General features: G+C 41.5%; 1 protein-coding gene and 1 pseudogene across 2 annotated transcripts; one reads left to right on the top strand and one right to left on the bottom strand.

The window, feature by feature from the left end:
• Positions 1 to 244: 244 nt before the first annotated feature.
• LOC139573869 (ras-related GTP-binding protein C) lies at positions 245 to 16,823 on the bottom strand. 2 transcript variants are annotated; one of them, XM_071397802.1, is made up of 7 exons: positions 16,709 to 16,823; positions 12,347 to 12,550; positions 8,445 to 8,644; positions 6,634 to 6,748; positions 2,320 to 2,462; positions 1,760 to 1,908; positions 245 to 1,367 (listed from the first exon to the last, which is right to left on the bottom strand). In XM_071397802.1, exons 1-7 carry the CDS (start codon positions 16,763 to 16,765, stop codon positions 1,216 to 1,218), a joined length of 1,020 nt encoding a protein of 339 aa, XP_071253903.1. In that variant the 5' UTR covers positions 16,766 to 16,823; the 3' UTR covers positions 245 to 1,215. The 2 variants fall into 2 exon arrangements, with proteins under 2 accessions (XP_071253903.1, XP_071253902.1); XM_071397801.1 differs by lacking the exon at positions 16,709 to 16,823 and adding an exon at positions 14,636 to 15,052.
• Positions 16,266 to 19,917, top strand: LOC139573870 (c-Myc-binding protein-like; annotated as a pseudogene).
• The last annotated feature ends 450 nt before the right edge of the window (positions 19,918 to 20,367 follow it).

The following is a 20,367-nucleotide window of genomic DNA, read 5'->3' as shown; positions in this document are numbered from 1 at the left end:
TCAGAAAATATGGCTAAACTGACTACTTTATGCATAAGGGAGATAGATATATCTAGAATGTGCTTGTACTGCATACATTATTTCATAGCCAAACCAAGAGAATATGCAATGGGTTATTTCCAGAAGACTATATTTAGAATGTTTTGTCTGTGCAAGATTCTAATGAATCAGATTTCCAACTGCAACAAATTGTAGTTAGAATCTATAATGTTGTTTCAGAAACTATAAGCATCACTGATCAAACCGCTGGTAACAGGTTTATTTTTTAGCTCAGTTTTCCTACATGGCATAGCATTATACAGTATGACACTACAGCAACTTTGAGCATAGGGCCGGCACTGGCAAATCAACATGGGGCAGTCATGAATCCATAATCACCAACTATCCTCTTTTCCAGACACACACACACAACAGAAGAAGAAAAAGTGGACACTACAATCCCTTTTGCACTCTGAGGAACCCTGTTTTCTTCAGAATTAATGAAACCAGAAGCAAAGTCTTGGGCAGCATACAGGCGAGTGAGTAGTGATTGAGCTTGCCTGTTGCAAGCTTTCTATCTAAATAAGGCCTTGAGAAAGTGTTACCATGTGCGTTTTGGATAAACACCAAGCATTTCGACCCATAAGTCTGCACAGGGTTACACAACTATACTGATCCCCGTTACAGCCTTTGCAGTTTCTTCTCCTTATCGAGGGTTACATCAACGTTTACATTTTTTTTTTTTAAGTACTTCTTCACATGGATGAACCAGCAGCTAAAACAGACAACGATATTACCAAGCTTCCTCAGGTCTCTTGGGACTTGCAGCACGTGAGGCCTATCTCACTGAAAGTTCCCAAATGCCAAATAGGCTTTTGCTTACGTATACCAGTCCTGTTGGACTGTTTTTACTCGTGGCAAAGAGTGCCGAACAGCGGAAAACAATGCCTTGCATTCACACGAAATGTACGAATGTTCCTAGTATCTCTGCACTTAGTTTCCCTTCCATCCTAGCTTTGTAAGCTCGCAGTCCTCCTTAGCCTCTGAGCTTCGGGTTCAGCCCTGACTCTTCATTTGAATTTTTTGCTCTAGTCCTCTTCCTGTGATTTTTAGGATCTGGGTGCGAGAGTTATGATTGGTTTACTGAAAACCCCAATCCATTAGTCTTTTCCGCACGATCCCTCCCCATCTTTCTTTTTGTCCATTCCTATCCTCTCGCCGTCTGTCTATTTGTGTTTAGACAGTGCTCCGGGGGGTGCCGTTGAGTGTCACAGCCTTGGTGCAGGGCGTGCCGGCTGCCTGGGAGCCCGTCCACGGTGTGGAAACGCCCACCTCAAACACCTCGTGGATGGCCTTCCGGAAACAGTGGAAGTTGTAGTCTATCAAGCCTGGGGAGAGATACGTGTCAATGAGAGAAGGGTATGAATATATTTTCACTTCTGTGATCTTAGAGACTTTGAACATCACTCAGTCGATTACTCCATAAGTCATGTATTGTGGAAACAAAGAATAAGACGTGAATAAAGGATCACCCTAACAAGATAAACCAATAACGCCCTGTGTGAAGAACATTTACAAAAACAGTGGCAAAGAAAAACAAACCACTTATATGCATGCTACCGCCTGTGAAACTTGAAATTCAAGAGACTCAAGATTACTTCCTTAAATAAGACTGTGCCACTCTTCCATTGACATCTGTCTGAATGTTGCGCTTGAAGTCGCACTTGATCGAGAGACTGCTTCATGCCGTAATGAGGAAGTGCTGGGGTGGGTGGCTTGCCTTTGCGCTCAAAGCTCTCCTCTCGGAGGATGCAGACCAATGCCAGGAACTTGGTGACCTCTTTCAGGTAGAGGACTGTGGTGTTGTTCAGCTTGATGATGGCCATGGACTCCTTGTCGTAGGCACTACCACTGCCGTCCTCCTTCAGACTGGAATAACACACACAAAATAGAACAGTCAACGTAAGGAACTTATTCAAATTGAAAATGTGTTTGATACAGAGACCTAACATATCAAACTTTATAATAAGACATTAAACGCCTCATACACGCTTATAACAAGGAGTAAAAGTATGATTTTATACCATTCGGCTTGGAGTAAAGTGTTGTCACAGAAATGACCACAAACACATGCACGCACACACAGAGACCTAACATATCAAACTTTATAATAAGACATTAAACGCCTCATACACGCTTATAACAAGGAGTAAAAGTATGATTTTATACCATTCGGCTTGGAGTAAAGTGTTGTCACAGAAATGACCACAAACACATGCACGCACACAGCTGTAAACTATACATATCTGACATAACTGAATTCAGTTCTAGGGGACTTACCCATAGATGCAGGAGACATCTATAACCACGTCGATCATGTCACAACACAGCTCATAAGACTGCATGTCCACCGGACTGCTGTCTGTGGCGATGTAGATCTTACTGACCACGTCAAACAGAAAGGCCTTCTCTATGCCGGAGTTCTGAGGAAGGCGAAAAGGGAGATGAGGTGAATAGGGGTACAGGGGAGGAAGGGAAGGAGGAGGGGCAGAGAAACACCATGAGTGCCCATTTGGTTCTTCTAAAAGCAAGCTTGGCAGAAATCTCTCAGAGCTATCTTTCAGTTCATGTCAACAGCAAGGGTTTCCAAATGAATTATTGAACTACTAAGTAAAAAAAACTAAACATTTTATTTACCAATGCAAAACGTATTTTGACCGGGATTGAAGAGACATTGGGGTCTGGAAGGTTGGTATTATACAACAACCATAAAAGCAGTGTATGAAAGAGTCATCAGGGCTGACGATGATGATGACACACGTCACAATGTAAGTCACACACCAGACACCATTTCTGCTAGGGTTGGGACCTCATGGTTAGGGCTGTGGCGTCCATGAAATTTTGTCAGACGGTTATTGTCATGCAAAAGACTTCCGGTCCCACGGTAATTGACTGTTAATTAACAGAAACCCGTTTAGCATCTCCAGGCCTGCACCCATACAAGCCGCTGATGAGCGCCTTTGGAACATCTACATTTTAAAAAGTCTAATAAATCAATTGAATATACACCCTCACAATACATCCATTATTTATTTTAGAAACATTACGATATGAAGAAAATGCATTTCAGAAGAACAGAATGTGAGTTAGCCAGATAACATACAGTAGGCCATGTGCCATGCCATAGGCAGTAGACTTGTTCATTTAGCAGACAAGATATGCTTATAAGTCCCCAGCCATTATTTGATTTAATACTAAAAAGAACATAATTGAACTTAGCTGAATAAAACAGAAAAGTGAGTACGCATATTAAGTGGCTATGGTGAGCGTAAAAAAGTGATCATTTGGAACAGGTCTTATATGCTAGATTCAGTTATTCGGCAACTTTAGTTGTGAATGTATACAAACCTTAGAATGTCTAAGAAATCAAAACGTATATATGAGCTGCATGATGTCCCATTATCAAATGGGCAGGAACAGGGGAATAACGAAAGGAGGCCGCTTTCCCGCCAGTTCGTTTTTTAAATTATGCCGGGTAGGCTACTCTGGTTATTACACACCGCATCAACCACTGTTTGAGGAGCATGCAGCCTCTGTATGCCATGGGCTCTCCAACCCTGTTACTGCAGCTACCCAGTGCTTAATTTGGGAAACCCAAGTGAAATCCGTTCGGGAACATCGATAGTAAGATGTTTTCAAAACATATTTCATTAAGCTGACAGTCACTCTCTCTGCACCTGGAGAAAGGAATGAAGGAGAGAGGGGATGAGATGGAAACGCACAGTGGTGAGATATTCTGTACCTTAAGGTAGTGTCAGCCTATTGATTTGGAAAATATAAAAACAATTCCCTATTACTAGGCTATACAAATGCACTATAAATTGTAGGCTAACTCTGTAAGCCGCCCTGCATAATCAACGAACCAACAGCATAGCCTAGACCTATATGTTCTCTCCCAGACTCAACAGCAGTTTGGAGCGCAGCATAAGATAACCAGTCCATCCAGTATGCAAAATAATACAGTCCACACTCAAAGGTGATTACTAGAGTATAGGCTATACCAATTATGTACCAAAGACATCTTAAATTCGTTTTTTTTCTTCATGTTTTTTGCCGTGCATAATATGCGGTAGGCTATGTATTGTACACTGCTCAAAAAAATAAAGGGAACACTAAAATAACACATTCTAGATCTGAATGAATGAAATATTCTTATTAAATACTTTTTTCTTTACATAGTTGAATGTGCTGACAACAAAATCACACAAAAATTATCAATGGAAATCAAATTTATCAACCCATGGAGGTCTGGATTTGGAGTCACACTCAAAATTAAAGTTGAAAACCACACTACAGGCTGATCCAACTTTGATGTAATGTCCTTAAAACAAGTCAAAATGAGGCTCAGTAGTGTGTGTGGCCTCCACGTGCCTGTATGACCTCCCTACAACGCCTGGGCATGCTCCTGATGAGGTGGCGGATGGTCTCCTGAGGGATCTCCTCCCAGACCTGGACTAAAGCATCCGCCAACTCCTGGACAGTCTGTGGTGCAACGTGGCTTTGGTGGATGGAGCGAGACATGATGTCCCAGATGTGCTCAATTGGATTCAGGTCTGGGGAACGGGCGGGCCAGTCCATAGCATCAATGCCTTCCTCTTGCAGGAACTGCTGACACACTCCAGCCACATGAGGTCTAGCATTGTCTTGCATTAGGAGGAACCCAGGGCCAACCGCACCAGCATATGGTCTCACAAGGGGTCTGAGGATCTCATCTCGGTACCTAATGGCAGTCAGGCTACCTCTGGCGAGCACATGGAGGGCTGTGCGGCCCCCCAAAGAAATGCCACCCCACACCATGACTGACCCACCGCCAAAACGGTCATGCTGGAGGATGTTGCAGGCAGCAGAACGTTCTCCACGGCGTCTCCAGACTCTGTCACGTCTGTCACGTGCTCAGTGTGAACCTGCTTTCATCTGTGAAGAGCACAGGGCGCCAGTGGCGAATTTGCCAATCATGGTGTTCTCTGGCAAATGCCAAACGTCCTGCACGGTGTTGGGATGTAAGCACAACCCCCACCTGTGGACGTCGGGCCCTCATACCACCCTCATGGAGTCTGTTTCTGACCGTTTGAGCAGACACATGCACATTTGTGGCCTGCTGGAGGTCATTTTGCAGGGCTCTGGCAGTGCTCCTCCTTGCACAAAGGCGGAGGTAGCGGTCCTGCTGCTGGGTTGTTGCCCTCCTACGGCCTCCTCCACGTCTCCTGATGTACTGGCCTGTCTCCTGGTAGCGCCTCCATGCTCTGGACACTACGCTGACAGACACAGCAAACCTTCTTGCCACTGCTCGCATTGATGTGCCATCCTGGATGAGCTGCACTACCTGAGCCACTTGTGTGGGTTGTAGACTCCGTCTCATGCTACCACTAGAGTGAAAGCACCGCCACCATTCAAAAGTGACCAAAACATCAGCCAGGAAGCATAGGAACTGAGAAGTGGTCTGTGGTCACCACCTGCAGAACCACTCCTTTATTGGGGGTGTCTTGCTAATTGCCTATAATTTCCACCTGTTGTCTATTCCATTTGCACAACAGCATGTGAAATTTATTGTCAATCAGTGTTGTTTCCTAAGTGGACAGTTTGATTTCACAGAAGTGTGATTGACTTGGAGTTACATTGTGTTGTTTAAGTGTTCCCTTTATTTTTTTGAGCAGTGTATAACGGCAAACATTTTATTTTCGGGTTCATATATAGTATGGGTGTTTTGAATTAATCGTCACCGTAGAAAGCGCTGTCCATTTCATGGTGTTAAGGCTTTGAACAACATCTACAATGACCATGTTTTCCACTCAGGTTCAACCTGTTGTTGAACTTCTTCCTTCAAAATTGATCAATTACAGTGAGGTGCGTTTTAAAAGCATAATACTGTTTTGATGAAAAGTGTTTGATGTGATTTTCGATGGCATTTGCATTGATATCAGAGTGGTTAGAGGGTCAACAGAGCCCTGAGTACCAGGCCAATAGGACCTGATAGTCGTTAGCCAGTTGGATACTACTTACCCACGCAGTGCATAAGTGGAGATTACCGTGACTCAACGGTCACGTGGAATTTGACTGTGGTCAGGACTCATGACTGTCGGTGTTGCGGTAATACAATCACCACAACAGCCCTACTCATGATACAATATTATCACAATACTTTAGTGCCGATACGATATGTATTGCAATTCTCATGATTCTATATGTACTGCAATTCTCACGATTCTATATGTACTGCGATTCAACAATGGGATTTTATTGTGATTCGATGTTCCACACATATTGCTGCAGAGGGACAAGAGGGAGCCATGAGGAAACAAGTGTTGATCAGACATAGAAATAAAAGTGCTGAAAACATTTGTCTCCCTATTTAAAAAGAAGATGGAGAACAAGCTATGAAAAATACTGGAGTTTTGGTGCAGGTACAGCCAACTAGCAGGGAGGGACTAGCTGAACTCGTCCAATGAGAAACATCACTTTCCGTTTTCTGTTGAAATTAATTTTTGTTATGGTGTTCACTAATGAACACAACCCAGGTAAATCAAATGAAAGAAATGCAAAAAAGCCTTCAAATCAAACAGCGAGAACTAAATCAAGAGGGAATTTGGTACTTACGGATATAAAGATGTTTAGAAGGTTTTCCAGTGTTGGCAGCTGTGGGATAAGCTTCTGGACCACTTTACTGAAGGCCTCGAATATTGAGTGGTCATAGATACTTGTCAAATAGAAACTGAAAGATATAGAAACGAAAGGGAAGTTAGCTATAGGTTTGCACAGGTTAGGACTGATTTGATAACTTAGTTCCTCGTGCGCTGTAGTTCAAGTAAAAACACAAAGCGAGACTGGATCCCATCACAAAACAGTAGGGAACATTAGAAACTGAAAGCATTTCTCAGCTTTAAAAACACACAAAGATAAGCTATCACTTAATAATGACCATGATGCTACATTTTGGGACAGTCCAACTGTAGAATTGAAAATATTAGCAACGTATTACAAAAGCATTAAGGTAGCGGAACATTTTAAAGAATTCTATAAATAACAGTAGTGATTGTCCCAAATAGAAAATTGGGAAACTTTAGAGACCGCAGTTCTAACCAACAGATCCAAAGACTTCACACAGAGATGTCTTCGCAGTGCAGAGAACAGAACAGAACACAACTCAACTCAACATGACAGCCCTCCTCCCAGCTTCACTATAAATCCACCCTTGATCCAACTGTCTGGCGTGCACCAACAGCAACCTCACCTTTCATAAAATAGGCCGACATCTCAAGAAAGGAAAAGCACACAGCCGATTGAAAAACCTAGTACTGAAAATCTGCAGAGCGTGTTTGAACCGGTTTGTCTTTTCATAAAACGACTCGCTAGGCTCAGTATCATTAATGTATAAAGGACCTAGGCCAATATCTGGGAAATTATCATCAGGGCATGTGATGATATCACCATCAAAAACAACGATTTCAGCAGAGTTCAAATTTGAGGCTATAGTTTCAATTTCAAAAGAGAAAATAGCAAACATTGAAGGCAGTATAAGCATAACGGTACATGATATATAGGCTACATGTAATCCTTCTGATCCTTTAACATAGACAGTTTGCACCATGCACACTTGCTGTGGTGTTTGTTCATTAAGAGGCCGGGGTGGAATCTGACAGTAATGCTCGGAGTATGACAACCATGCGCGGAAAATATACAAGCAAACCCTATGATCCAGGACCACACACTGACAAGTGTGCTTGTCATGAATGTGTTACTACCCCACTCACAGTCAAATGTTGGACCAAAACAAGGCACGTGTTTTGCCTCACACCGCGGCAAATATTTTCATCCATGTGTTGTGTAAGGCAAGCCTTTTCTGGGAACCCAATCTTACAAGCCTAAATAAACTGGACAACATTCCTTATGCAAAGTGAGAGAGTTATAACAGCTAGGCTAACAACACTAACACAAAACTACCTGAATCTATTTTCACTGTATCAACATCAGTGGAATCGCAGGTGTGATCTGATTCACTCAGATTTCAGCCATATTCCAAAACCAATCATGCTATTTAGAAAAGAATCAAAGTGACAAGAGGCCGCAAGAAATTACTTGGCAGCACAGAGGACTAGCTTATGTTGTGAAATAAAGATGGCTGACCAATGCTAAAACTGCTAACATTATAGTCAAATGCACAGCAACTGAACTCCCATGAGGTCATTGCTGGGTTGAACAGCAGAAAAAGAGAATTAGGCCTACAATAGAATACTAACCAACAATAGCAAGGTAATAAGCTGAGAAGGCTAATTAGTTTAGTGTAGCTGCTCTTTCTGTAGGCTTTCAATGCTTTTCCCTTGGCATACTGTAAACTCAAAAGGAGAGGATTAAAGGGATGGTTAGATTTTCTGAACTATCCCTTTGAGGGTGAGTGTCTGTGGATCTACCTGAGGTGAAGCTTCTCTAAGCTGGCGTCTGCCAGGTCGTCGTTGGCTCTCTGGTGGATGTCCCTCTGGGTCTCGATCTTGTGGTCGTCGGAGAGGCCGTCCACTTTGTGGATGAACACCTCAAAGTTAATCTCAGGGTTGACCCTGTAGGCCCGCGACACGGTGAGGTGGAGTCTTCCCAATGCCTCCACATAGTCATCCTGGGCAGAAAGAAGAACACACGCACAAACAGAGACAGACAGACCGAGACAGAGAGACATAGAAAAGGTGGCTTAAAACAAAATAGTGTACAAGTGTGCCTAAAAAGTAGACTACATGCATTTTGCTGCCTGCATGCACATTTCCACATCCATACTATCCAACATGCATAACGCAATCCCCTATGCCAAATTGCAATCGCCTACGCCCATATATCCTACTTGTTACAGTCCCTGTGGTGGGGAGAGTTAGCCAGAATTCCTAGCGGAATTAGGCTACTTTTTAGATTAAAGCAATCGAAGATTTCAACATAACCATCATAATACTTCAGATTGCAAAATCTCAAAGTCCCACTGCAAAAATGAGTGACAACATTGGATGTGTTGAGCAAGCTGGCCAATTTATTTCCCTGCGAATTCTGCATCTGCACTGAGAGATACTGAACGCTAGCGAGATATGGAGTGCCACTCTGCCTCAGTACAGTGGCTTGTACAAACACTTCCTAAATTTAACTCAGCTGGAAAAATCTTAATAAACTGGAAAAAGGATACAGTAGGTTTGTTGGACATACAACACCTAGGACACGTTAAGTAGTTACAACCTAGTTATACCTCACAGATAATTGACAACATTAACGGGATAATCCACCCACAGAAAGAAAAATCATGACACTCCTGTCAATTTGGTGAAAGCCTATGTCGTTATTAGTGGTTAAAATTAAAAATTCCCCCCAGTGATTTAACTTCTAAGTGGTCCGTCTGAAATCAAGATATCTTGTAGGAACGCGTCATAGCTACATGGTTCTCGTCACTGGAGATATGGGATAACACATTATGACATTTCATAACGCTATTATAACAATTAGGCCTACCTGCACTAAAGATCACCAAATCAGCCAATAGATGGTATGGGCATACTTGTCTAGAACACATACATCCATTTAAAAATCATAATGACAAAGTAAATACTGTTTTTCGCTTTGAGAAAATCTATCTAAACAGTGAATCAAATTTATTCAACTCAGTTTCTCCTTCAATGCGATGCGCCCTGTGTGTCTGTTGGAAACGTGGGAAAGGGCCGATATTGCTATAGCAACGTACTCTGTACTCACTTTGTGGAGAGGCGAACTGTGAGAGACGCCTAAATTGATAGTGCTGTTTTAGGCAATTTTACAGCTAGCTACTTCACATGCTGATATTGACTTTGGTATTATTGTGTGTAGCTATGTTTGCTAGCTAGCCAGCCAGCTAGCCAGCCTGCCCAGAGAGAGTATTGCATTGTGGGTTTTGTAGTTGACTAGAGCTGCAACAGATTTGCACAACAATTTTCACATTGCTACCAACCTTATAAATGACCAAATTAAACATATGTTCACAAAACATAGTTATTTAAGACCAATTCCTATGATAAACAGTGGCTTAGGGTGGATTAACAACCTTATTAAGGTTGAGAAAAAACACCAGCAATGTGGACACGGTGTCCTGTTGCGGGTTATAGGAATGTGACAAATCGACAACTTTTATTAATGTTTAAACTGCAAAAAAAAAATGTTGGGGTGGTCCATTAATGCAATTTAAACTGTACCTCAATTCCACCATGCAAAGTTTGCATTTCCTTCTCAAAGTGTTGCCATACAGGACTTCATTGCTGTCCCTTGCCTTTTTTACGAACTGTTAATGTGATGACGTAGTGGTGGATAGTTGATTCCAAAATAACTTATTCTTGATTCCTTCCACGTCAACTCCCGGTGTCGACTCCCATTTCTGAGTGTCAAGATTCGATTCAGCTACGAATCCACTCCTAAGATTCATGTTTTTGGAACGGAGGAAGCTGATTAGATGCCGTACTTCCGAAAATACAAACACTTCCATCTTTCATAGCGTGCTAGCGAGGGACGGAGAGAAGGGCACAATATAGGCAGGTCGGCCACCAGACAGACAGGCAGAACTGTGCACTTGACCGATCTATCGGTAATTAAAAGCTGTCTCTCACAATGGAATGCTGTATCTCGCAATTTCTTAGCTTGCAATGTCTCACAACTTCAGTAAAGCAGGGCCTATCATCAATGAAAAGGCTATGATATTGAGCCAGATGCACCAGTTCGCTCTCACAGTCACACACAGTATATGCACATGTGCACAGGTTCGCATCACGCTGTTCACAGTGAGGTAGCAAGGGCACCAAAACAGCAGAGAAGTTGATCCTCGCATTTCAACCCTCCTAGTTGTTGCAGAAACTGGCCTACTATCCTGTTACTTTGTGCATCTAAGTAAAAAAAAAAAAAAAAACACATTGATTTCCGGTTAGGGATTTTTCTTACATGCTGACCAGACCGGACATGTCATGTGCGCGAGCGTCGCAAAATACATTTTGAAATCCATGCTATTCAATTATTGCGCCAACGAGCGTCTGCCATGCCAAGGGCTAAAATAGAACTAATTTCTATTTGACACAGATCGCGCTGAAAGTCCTGCCTCTCCCATCTCCTCATTGGTTTATAGACGCAGGTACCCACGTGCCATCTCCTCATTGGTTATACCCAAGTGGGTGATTGAAAGACAAACTGTTTTGCCGGTGGTCGTGGTAATACTATGAAAGTGTAGATGCCGATCACAATATAAGTTCAAAGATGAAAAAGGCTGGAAGGAGGAGAGATGACTAGAAACGATTCGGTTGGCCGTTTTATGTGTGGATTAATTGTCGGAGTAGAGGACCTTGTGCATATCAGGTAAAATAACAACTCAAAGTTTATATCCCAGGACAAATTAGCTAGCAACAGCAAGCTAGCTAAATAGGACAAATTAGCTAGCAAGTGCAAGCTAACTAGCTAAATTGCCATACATGTTTAATGCTTTTCGACCTGTCCCCAAATTAATGACATTAGTTCAGAGTTTGTTTTGATATTTTAACCTGGTTGTCGTGATCACGTTTGGTGTAGGGGGACAAAATAAATGTATGCACGATAGCGCACGCGTGCAGCCGGTTTGGGTTCCATGTTAACGTTAAGGATGCCAATTTCATTTAAACGTTCACACCCCTAGTTCATTAGGCACCAAACAGAAGAAAATGGCGTGAAACAGGGAGGGACTACCTGGACACGTCCAATGAGAAACGCTCAATTTCGTATTCCATTAAAATGTTTGAAACCATTTTTCTTTGCCTGCTCTACTAAACACAAAACAGAAAAATAGAAAACGTAGTGACACTGGTAACTCCTTTCAATGTGATCATTAAATTGAGATAAACGGTGGCCTCCGTGATTAAATTAGCTTTGATTTAGATCATGGTTAAGATCACTTTGTTCCAGCAGTTAGGATAACAATGTGCACTGTCTTCGGAAAACGTCTGTGACAATCAATTGTCTTTGAAGCGTTGGGTCATTTAACGTTTCAACATGAGAAGCTTATCCTGTGCTGCAGAGCAGAAGTAGTCTGGCCCACACTTATATCATCCACTTCTCTATAAACACAAATTAAATTTATAAACTATACAGTTTAGTCAGTTTGAATACATTTCATTTAAAGACCATAGAACAGGTTCAGACATTACCAATGACATGAGTATTCTGTTAAAATGCTGTGGTCTGAAGGGCTTTTTCCCTTTCTAGTAATTCTATCTCTGAGATCAGGCATTTATCAATTATGGTGTCAGTAAGTCAGTCAACCATTGTGTTTTTAATACACTTTTCCACTCAATCTTTTCACCTGTGCGTCAATGACGAATATCAAAGCACCCGTGCCTCTGAAGATCATCTCGTAGTCAAAGGTGGGGTCGAAGAAGTCCACTTGACCCGGGAAGTCCCAGATCTGGAAGTTGACAAACGAGCTACTGGAGATGTCGTCCTTGTAGATCTTGTTGGTGCTCTCCAGGAACAACGTCTCGTTAGGAGACATTTTGTGGAATACCACCTGCAACAGGAAATTAGACATAGTGCTGTTAAGACAAAATGATCACACCTACACCTACTGCTTCCTTCTCAAAATACCAAAGAGAGAATCCATTTTGAGAGTTTGTAGTAACTGGGGTCACTACTACCAGAGGAAAAAGCCAAATCACATGTTTTGGAACTAGCAAGAGGCTTATTAAGGGAAGAACGTACTCTGCGGCTCAGTATTTAGGGTCATGGATTTAGATGGGCCTTCAACAACAGTATAGCTCTGCACAACCATTGCCTATGAATGAAAATATATGAGAAGAACACAAATAAACCATGTAACTAAATAGTTTGGCGCCCTTAAAAGACATGCTCGGGTACTTTGGAGACTAGAAGTATTTTATTTTATTTTAAAACCTCTCGCCTTGGGCTGGATGTTTCAATGTGTAGTTCATACATGCATAATATATGAGCAGAATTACTGTTTTACCTCAATTTGCCACCACATGTGGGCTACTTTCAGAACTACTGGCTAAAAAGTATGCAAAAGTACCAGAAAGTCTCTTTAATACGTTACCTGTTGTAAGTCTTGTATCTTCTACTACTGAAGCAGAAATACTTTCAGATTAATTTCAAGTTACATGATTTCTTCCTCCCTGTATCAAATGGGTGAAGGCATTGCCCCCAACATCTTAAAAAGAACGCCAAAAAGTCTGCTACAAAACAACTACATCTAAAACTGACAAACAGGGATGGGAAATGTTTATTCTAATGAGTAAAGTTATATGGTGCATCTAGAATGAATTGCATTTTCCTGGAAAGAGCATACTTATTGAACCATATAAGTGATGATATGACTTGTAAAATGTATGGCGTGTGGCTGTAGCTCTGCTGTCATGAGTGAGGTTGTTTAGCAATATAATGCTGATTGAGAGTGTCTGACAAGATTTGGAACGCCACAAAATAGATTTTAGACAGTCACGTGCCCAATCCTTACAAGTGATCACACCGCGCGCGCACACACGAGTGCCGAGCAAGAAACATGTTTTCACCTGATAAATGATTAACAAGTAACCTAGCAAAGGTTTATTTTACATACATACGTTTGAATTAATTGTATAGTATTTGCACTCGTTAGCTGAACCAACTAGCTAGCTCACTGGCTAACATCAATTGAAATAGTTGGCTGAACCTCCCTAGAAACAGTGGTGGAAAAAGTACCCAATTTTCATACTTGAGTAAAAGTAAAAGATACCTTTATAGAAAATTACTCAAGTAACGTTAAAAGTGAAAGTCACCCAGTAAAATACTACTTGAGTAAAAGTCTAAAAGTATTTGGTTTTAAATATACTTAAGTATCAAAAGTAAATGTAATTGCTAAAATAAGTAAAAGTATAAATAATTTCAAATTCCCTATATTAAACAAACCAGACGGCCCCAATTTTTTATTTTATTTTATTTACGGATAGCCAGGGGCACACGCCAACACTCAGACAACATTTACAAATGAAGAATGTGTGTTTAGTGAGTCCGCCAGATCAGAGGCAATAGGGATGACCAAGGATGTTCTCTTGATAAGTACCTTTAATTGGACCATTTTCCTGTCCTGCTAGCCATGCAAAATGTAACGAGTACTTCTGGGTGTCAGGGGAAATGTATGGAGTAAAAAGTACATTATTTTCTTTAGGAATGTAGTAAGGTAAAAGTTCTCCAGAATATAAATAGTAAACTACAGATACCACAAAAAAACGTATTTAGAAACAAATTAGTTTTACTTAAGTACTTTACACCACTGCCTAGAAGAAAGAATGCAACACCACGGAGTTTTTAAACCAGACCATCTCTGTAGATGCTAGCTATACTAAAGTGTTTACTTGCATGTCATGTAGCAGTAACTTGCTATTCAGACCAGGATGACAACTGGTCTTTCACATAGAAGTAAAGTCTGGCGTTCAGAATGGATGCATGTTACTATATTAACCTCAGGAATGTTTAGAAGTTGTGGCAATGTTAGCAAGCTATCTCAATAACTGGTGATGATAGCTATAGTTGCTGATTGAACTAAAATAAGGCGTTATGTAAAGACAGTTGAATCATGTCCGCCGACATCGCTTCCTACCTTCTGTATTGACGACTTGCCACTTCTTCGCAAACCCATTAACAGAATTCTAGGTTTGCTGTCAGATGGAGTCGGGCTATCCTCGATGTCGGCCTCCTCTTCTCCATAGCCAAAATCTTTGGGAAACGAGTCCGCAACCCCATAGCTGTCTGCCAACGGTTCCACTTCGTACTGAATCGACATTTTGACCCAACAACTCTCGCTTCCCCAATCCCCCCTCACCCTATTAGTTTTACGCAGTCCTGCTTTTACCGATAGATCCTTCCACACCGCCGATAAAATTTAAAATACAGTTTAAATGCATCAATTATGCCAATGTTACTTGCAAATCCAGAGTGTGTTGTAATATTCTCCCTTATCCTTTAGATCTTCGGGTCCCCTATGTTTCCCTTTTTCCGAAAACCCTGCACTTGAACCACCTCTGAATCTAATTGGACGATGTACATAGGATGCGAATAATAATTGGATAACCAGGGTGTCAATCTGTCGAGACTGGTTCTATCCTTGTCAGATGTTTTGCAGTCAGCTGACCAAGTAGACTAGTACCAAAGAGGAAGAAACGAAGCGAGAGGGTCCATTCCCGTCAAAATCTGTCCCCGCAGTAATACAGCGATAAGCAGACCGAACTTAATTTAAACAGGGTCAACAATGAGACCGATAAGCAGACCGTCTGCCTTCGCGACAGTTAGTGCGGAGACAAGAGCATCTCGTCGTTGTATACAGTATCTCTGCTAATGCACAGGTTTGTTTTGTGACCTTTCACCTGGAGTTATTTTGGCTGGAAATTTATAGTTTGACTGTTTTATTTTTGTTTTGACTGGGGGGGGCAATTCACGATGGATGTATCTCTTTGATTCATAGTAAAATTGTACAATCAATGTTATTCCAGTAATTCCAGTATTGTTTTCCATCTGTGGAATGAATCTACATTCAATCAAAATATAAAGTAGCACGTGCTCCAGCAGGTATATCTCACTGGTCACCCCCAAAGCCAATTCTTCCTTTGGCCACCTCTCCTTCCAGTTCTCTACTGCCAATGACTGGAACGAACTGCAAAAATCTCTGAAGCTGGAGACTCTTTACCTCCCTCACTAGCTTTAAGAACCAGCTGTCAGAGCAGCTCACAGATCACTGCACCTGTACATAGCTAATCTGTAAATAGCCCATCCAATCTACCTCATCCCCATACTGTATGTATTTATTTATCTTGCTCCTTTGCACCCCAGTATCTCTACTTGCACATTCATCTTATGCACACCCTACCATTCCAGTGTTTAATTGCTATACTGTAATTACTTCGCCACCATGGCCTATTTATTGCCTTACCTCTCTTATCCTACCTCATTTGCACATGCTGTATATCGATTTTTCTACTGTATTATTGATTGTATGTTTGTTTATTCCATGTGTAACTCTGTGTTGTTGTATGTGTCGAACTGCTTTGCTTTATCTTGGCCAGGTCGCAGTTGCGAATGAGAACTTGTTCTCAACTAGCCTACCTGGTTAAATAAAGGTGAAATAAATCAAATAAAAAATGAAAACCGTCTGTGTAAAGCCTACAAAATCACCAGCAGAGGGCAGAAAAAGACAGTACAGAAAGTATTTCAATAAACTACACTGCGCATGCTCTAAGCACGAGCGTGCTTGTGTTGACTTCAATGCTAACAGGGAAACCTGCCTGTTGCAGGCGGTGAGTCGTAAGAACGTCAGTTAGCAGTAAAGCCAAAGTTTAACTTCATAATGGCACACTACTGAGATCATGTTTTACATTGGCGTGAGTAACGATGTAGTGTGTAAAATACAACAATGACATTGTTCCACAACCAGGAGAGCTTAAAGTTTAACCATATGTAATTTTATAACGCGTTAGTGTGCTAATTTAGCCCTTTACACATTTGCTAGTTAGCTGGCTAGGTAAATTAGCGGACTAAACTCCAATCCATGGTGAAGAAATTTTCTGATGAATTTCACCAACTGAGTGGAGCCGAGACCAGGCTTTGTGGAATGTAGTTGAGACTACATCGATTCGCTCAAGGTCAATACTTAAAAATATATATATTATGAAACGCCCACCTTGTACCTAAGTTTGTCCTCTGTAGTTGCGTGACTTTCGTTGTTTGCTAAAATCATACTTTTTCAATAAACGGTAAACCACAGGTTTAATCATTCGGTTTCCAAACCCAGAGTCACAACATCGCGAGACTTCCGAGAAAGCTTGCGAAACAGACCAAACCGGCCAGGCCGGGGTTTGGGATGTAAATGAGATGAGTGAAAATGTTTTCCGTAGTTAATTTTCTTGCAATCTAAAGGCACAACCTAGATTCGAGCCAATATCTTAAGTAGTTGAACATGTTATTAGTCCAATTTCGTGAAAGTGACAAACCGACACGTTTTAATTTGTCAAAAACAACTTTATATCACAGGACTGCCGTTGGGTTGATAGGCTGCACATGCGCAGTTCCGCGTGAGACGACCGTTGGACCCGATAACGTATTTCTACGCATGCGCTAACGTCGCCATGAATTCGCCTACAGTGTGATGGAGATTTCAATTGACGAAGCAGTTTTAGCTTCTCTTCATATTGTACTGCCTTTGGGGTAATATTGATACCACCACGGACTGTTTCCTTTTTGAGATTCAATTGGCACATGCGCATTTGCGATGAGTTGCCATCTTAGAGCAATGGGCAAACAGTCGGTGGTTGTATTTGAATTAACGTATATTGAAAAGTATGGATTTAAAGCAAACAAAGGCACGCTAACATGGGTACAAGTTTTATAATTTAAAGTATTGACCTTGGGCGAATCGATGTAGTCTGAGCTAGATTACCACAAAGCCTGGTCTCGGCTACACTCAGTTGGTGAAGTTAATCAGAAACAATCTTCACCGTGGAGTTTAGTCCATTCCTGGCTGGCTAGCTAAACCTGTAGCTAGTTTGTTTATTACCGAGGTACAATACTCAGTTTGGATGTTTTTTCTTCAGTACACTGTAAGGAAGGCTATAATATTTCTAGCAATCATACTAGTCCCATTAAGCTTGAATTCGGTTCCTTGATGGAATCATTGATTAGAAATGACTGGACAGGTGAAAGCTATGTGGTGGAGCCCTTGAGTTGTGTACCTGTCCAATCATGTTTTATTAACAGTGATTACATCAAGGGAGGTATGAATGCACAGGGTCTTGTTCCTTCCCTTTCTTGGGCAAACATCTAGCAACATCATGGATGAACTAGCTAATTACTGAACCCTGAAAAAAATTGGAAGTAAAAAAAATCGAATTTCTTTGGTCACATACACATGGTTAGTAGATGTTAATGTGAGTGTAGTGAAATGCTTGTGCTTCTAGTTCCGACTGTAGTAATATCTAACGAGTAAGCTAACAAATTCACAACAAGTACCTTATACACACAAATGTAAAGGGATGAGTAGAATATGTACATATAAATATATGGATGAGTGGTGGTGTGCAGCATAGGCAAGATGCTGTAGATGGTATAGAATACAGTATATACATATGAGATTAATAATGTAGGATATGTGAACATTATTAAAGTGGTGTTATTTAAAGTGACACCTTTATTAAGTCCATTTATTTAAGTGGCCAGAGATTTGAGTCTGTATGTTGGCAGCAGCCTCTCTATGTTAGTGATGGCTGTTTAACAGTCAGATGACCTTGAGATAGAAGCTGTTTTTCAGTCTCTTGGTCCCAGCTTTGATGCACCTGTACTGGCCTCGCCTTCTGGATGATAGCGGGGTGAACAGGCAGTGGCTCGTGTGGTTGTTGTTCTTGATGATCTTCTTGGCCTTCCTGTGACATCGGGTGGTGTAGGTGTCCTGGAGGGCAGGTAGTTTGCCCCCGGTGATGCGTTGTGCAGACCACACTACCCTCTGGAGAGCCTTACGGTTGAGGGCGGTGCAATTGCCGTACCAGGCAGTGATACAGGCCGACAGGATGCTCTCGATTGTGCATCTGTGAAAGTTTGTGAGTGTTTTAGATGACAAGCCAAATTTCTTCAGCCTCCTGAGGTTGAAGAGGCACTGTTGGCCTTCTTCACCACGCTGTCTGTATGGGTGGACCATTTCAGTTTGTCCGTGATGTGTACGCCGAGGAACTTAACTTTCCACCTTCTCCACTACTGTCCTGTCGATGTGGCTAGGGGGGTGCTCCCTCTGCTGTTTCCTGTAGTCCACGATCATCTCCTTTGTTTTGTTGACGTTGAGTGAGAGATTATTTTCCTGACACCACACTCCGAGGGCCCTCACCTCCTCCCTATAGGCCGTCTTGTTGGTAATCAAGTATCATTTGTCTCAATGCCAATGTGTCCACAGGCTTCAGAGTCCAAACGAGAGCCGTTTCAAAGATACCTGGAGAAGGCTGGTGTCCTTGACAGCCTCACCAGTGGTGTGTTTATTTTGAATATTTCATTAACTTTAATTGTTAATTTTATTTGACCTACACAAATTACGAAAACGGCTTGTGCCTTTCCTTATTACAGTGCTGGTGGCATTGTATGAAGAGACGGAGAAACCCAACAATGCACTTGAGTATCCTTTTTTAAAATGTTTACTCTGTTTTTGTAATGAATATTTCCTACATAATGTAGTCATGCATAGCTATGTTTTTGGAAGGTGATGAAACTCCACTGAGACTCCTCTCATTCAGAGTCTGACCTTTCTGTTGCCTTTAGTGGTCTAGCAACCTGACGTGCTCACACAGATGACAGATCAAGTGTTGATTGTCACAGCTCATGATGGTATGCTTTTCTAAAATGTAAAAATTACTCATTTTCAATGACAATAAGGTTGAGAATGAGTTGAATTCCTCCCTCAGCACACTGTCATTTCTTTAATAAGATCCAGTTTCCTCAAGCAGCACTTGGGTGTGGCTGGCCAGGAGTCTGCAGAGGTGTGAGCTTCTGGCCGAGGAGAACAAAGGACTCAAGAACAGGGTAGGCCTGCCTGTGATTATTTTTCATTGAGTGTGATGATCTATACATGGTAGGCTTGAACGTTTCAAAACTAATAAAATAATTGAATCTCTGTTTTTACACACTTCCTTAGCTTCAACGCTATGAGCCTACACAAGAGGATGGAGCTGCCGAATAGGATGTGCCTCGGCTTTATTGAAGTCATTTTGTTAGAAACTCCGATTTTTATGGCAAGTCGAAACCAACAACTGGAGGCAAGGGACTTTATTCACCTCTGTTCTTTTGTTTCTTTTCTACTATGTTTAAATATTTAACTTATTTTGTAAATCTGATATATTAAAATATAATAGCAAACCCCCCTTTTCTGCTTTCAGTGTACTTAGCCTACTGTACACCAATGCTTTGTATCTAGTAAACAAACAGTAACGTAATGGTGTTTTCCTTTTTAATCACGTTCACATATTTGTTACAATATAGAGATCTTACCTCATGATATCACTTTTGTACTGTGTGCACACCGAGGCTCTGCTGGCGTTACTTGAAATGCATAAGAAACTGAAATACCCCACAACCCTTAACAGAAAAGCTGTGCCTAAAAGAACGTGGAGGGCCATTTGTAACCGTCATACATGGTTTTACGACGATAGTATGGACATACAGTAGTTAATGCAAGATATACGCTTTTATAAATATGAAATTATGTCATTCTTTCATGCAATATACAAATACATCATTTAGTCTACATACTCTATTTTCAGTGGTCAATAAGCTACTTTGGCTGCGTTTAGACAGGCAGCCCAATTC

This window comes from Salvelinus alpinus, chromosome 4, assembly GCF_045679555.1.
Source record: "Salvelinus alpinus chromosome 4, SLU_Salpinus.1, whole genome shotgun sequence".
Lineage (NCBI taxonomy): Eukaryota > Metazoa > Chordata > Actinopteri > Salmoniformes > Salmonidae > Salvelinus > Salvelinus alpinus.
This window is presented reverse-complemented; position numbering and strand designations above follow the sequence as displayed.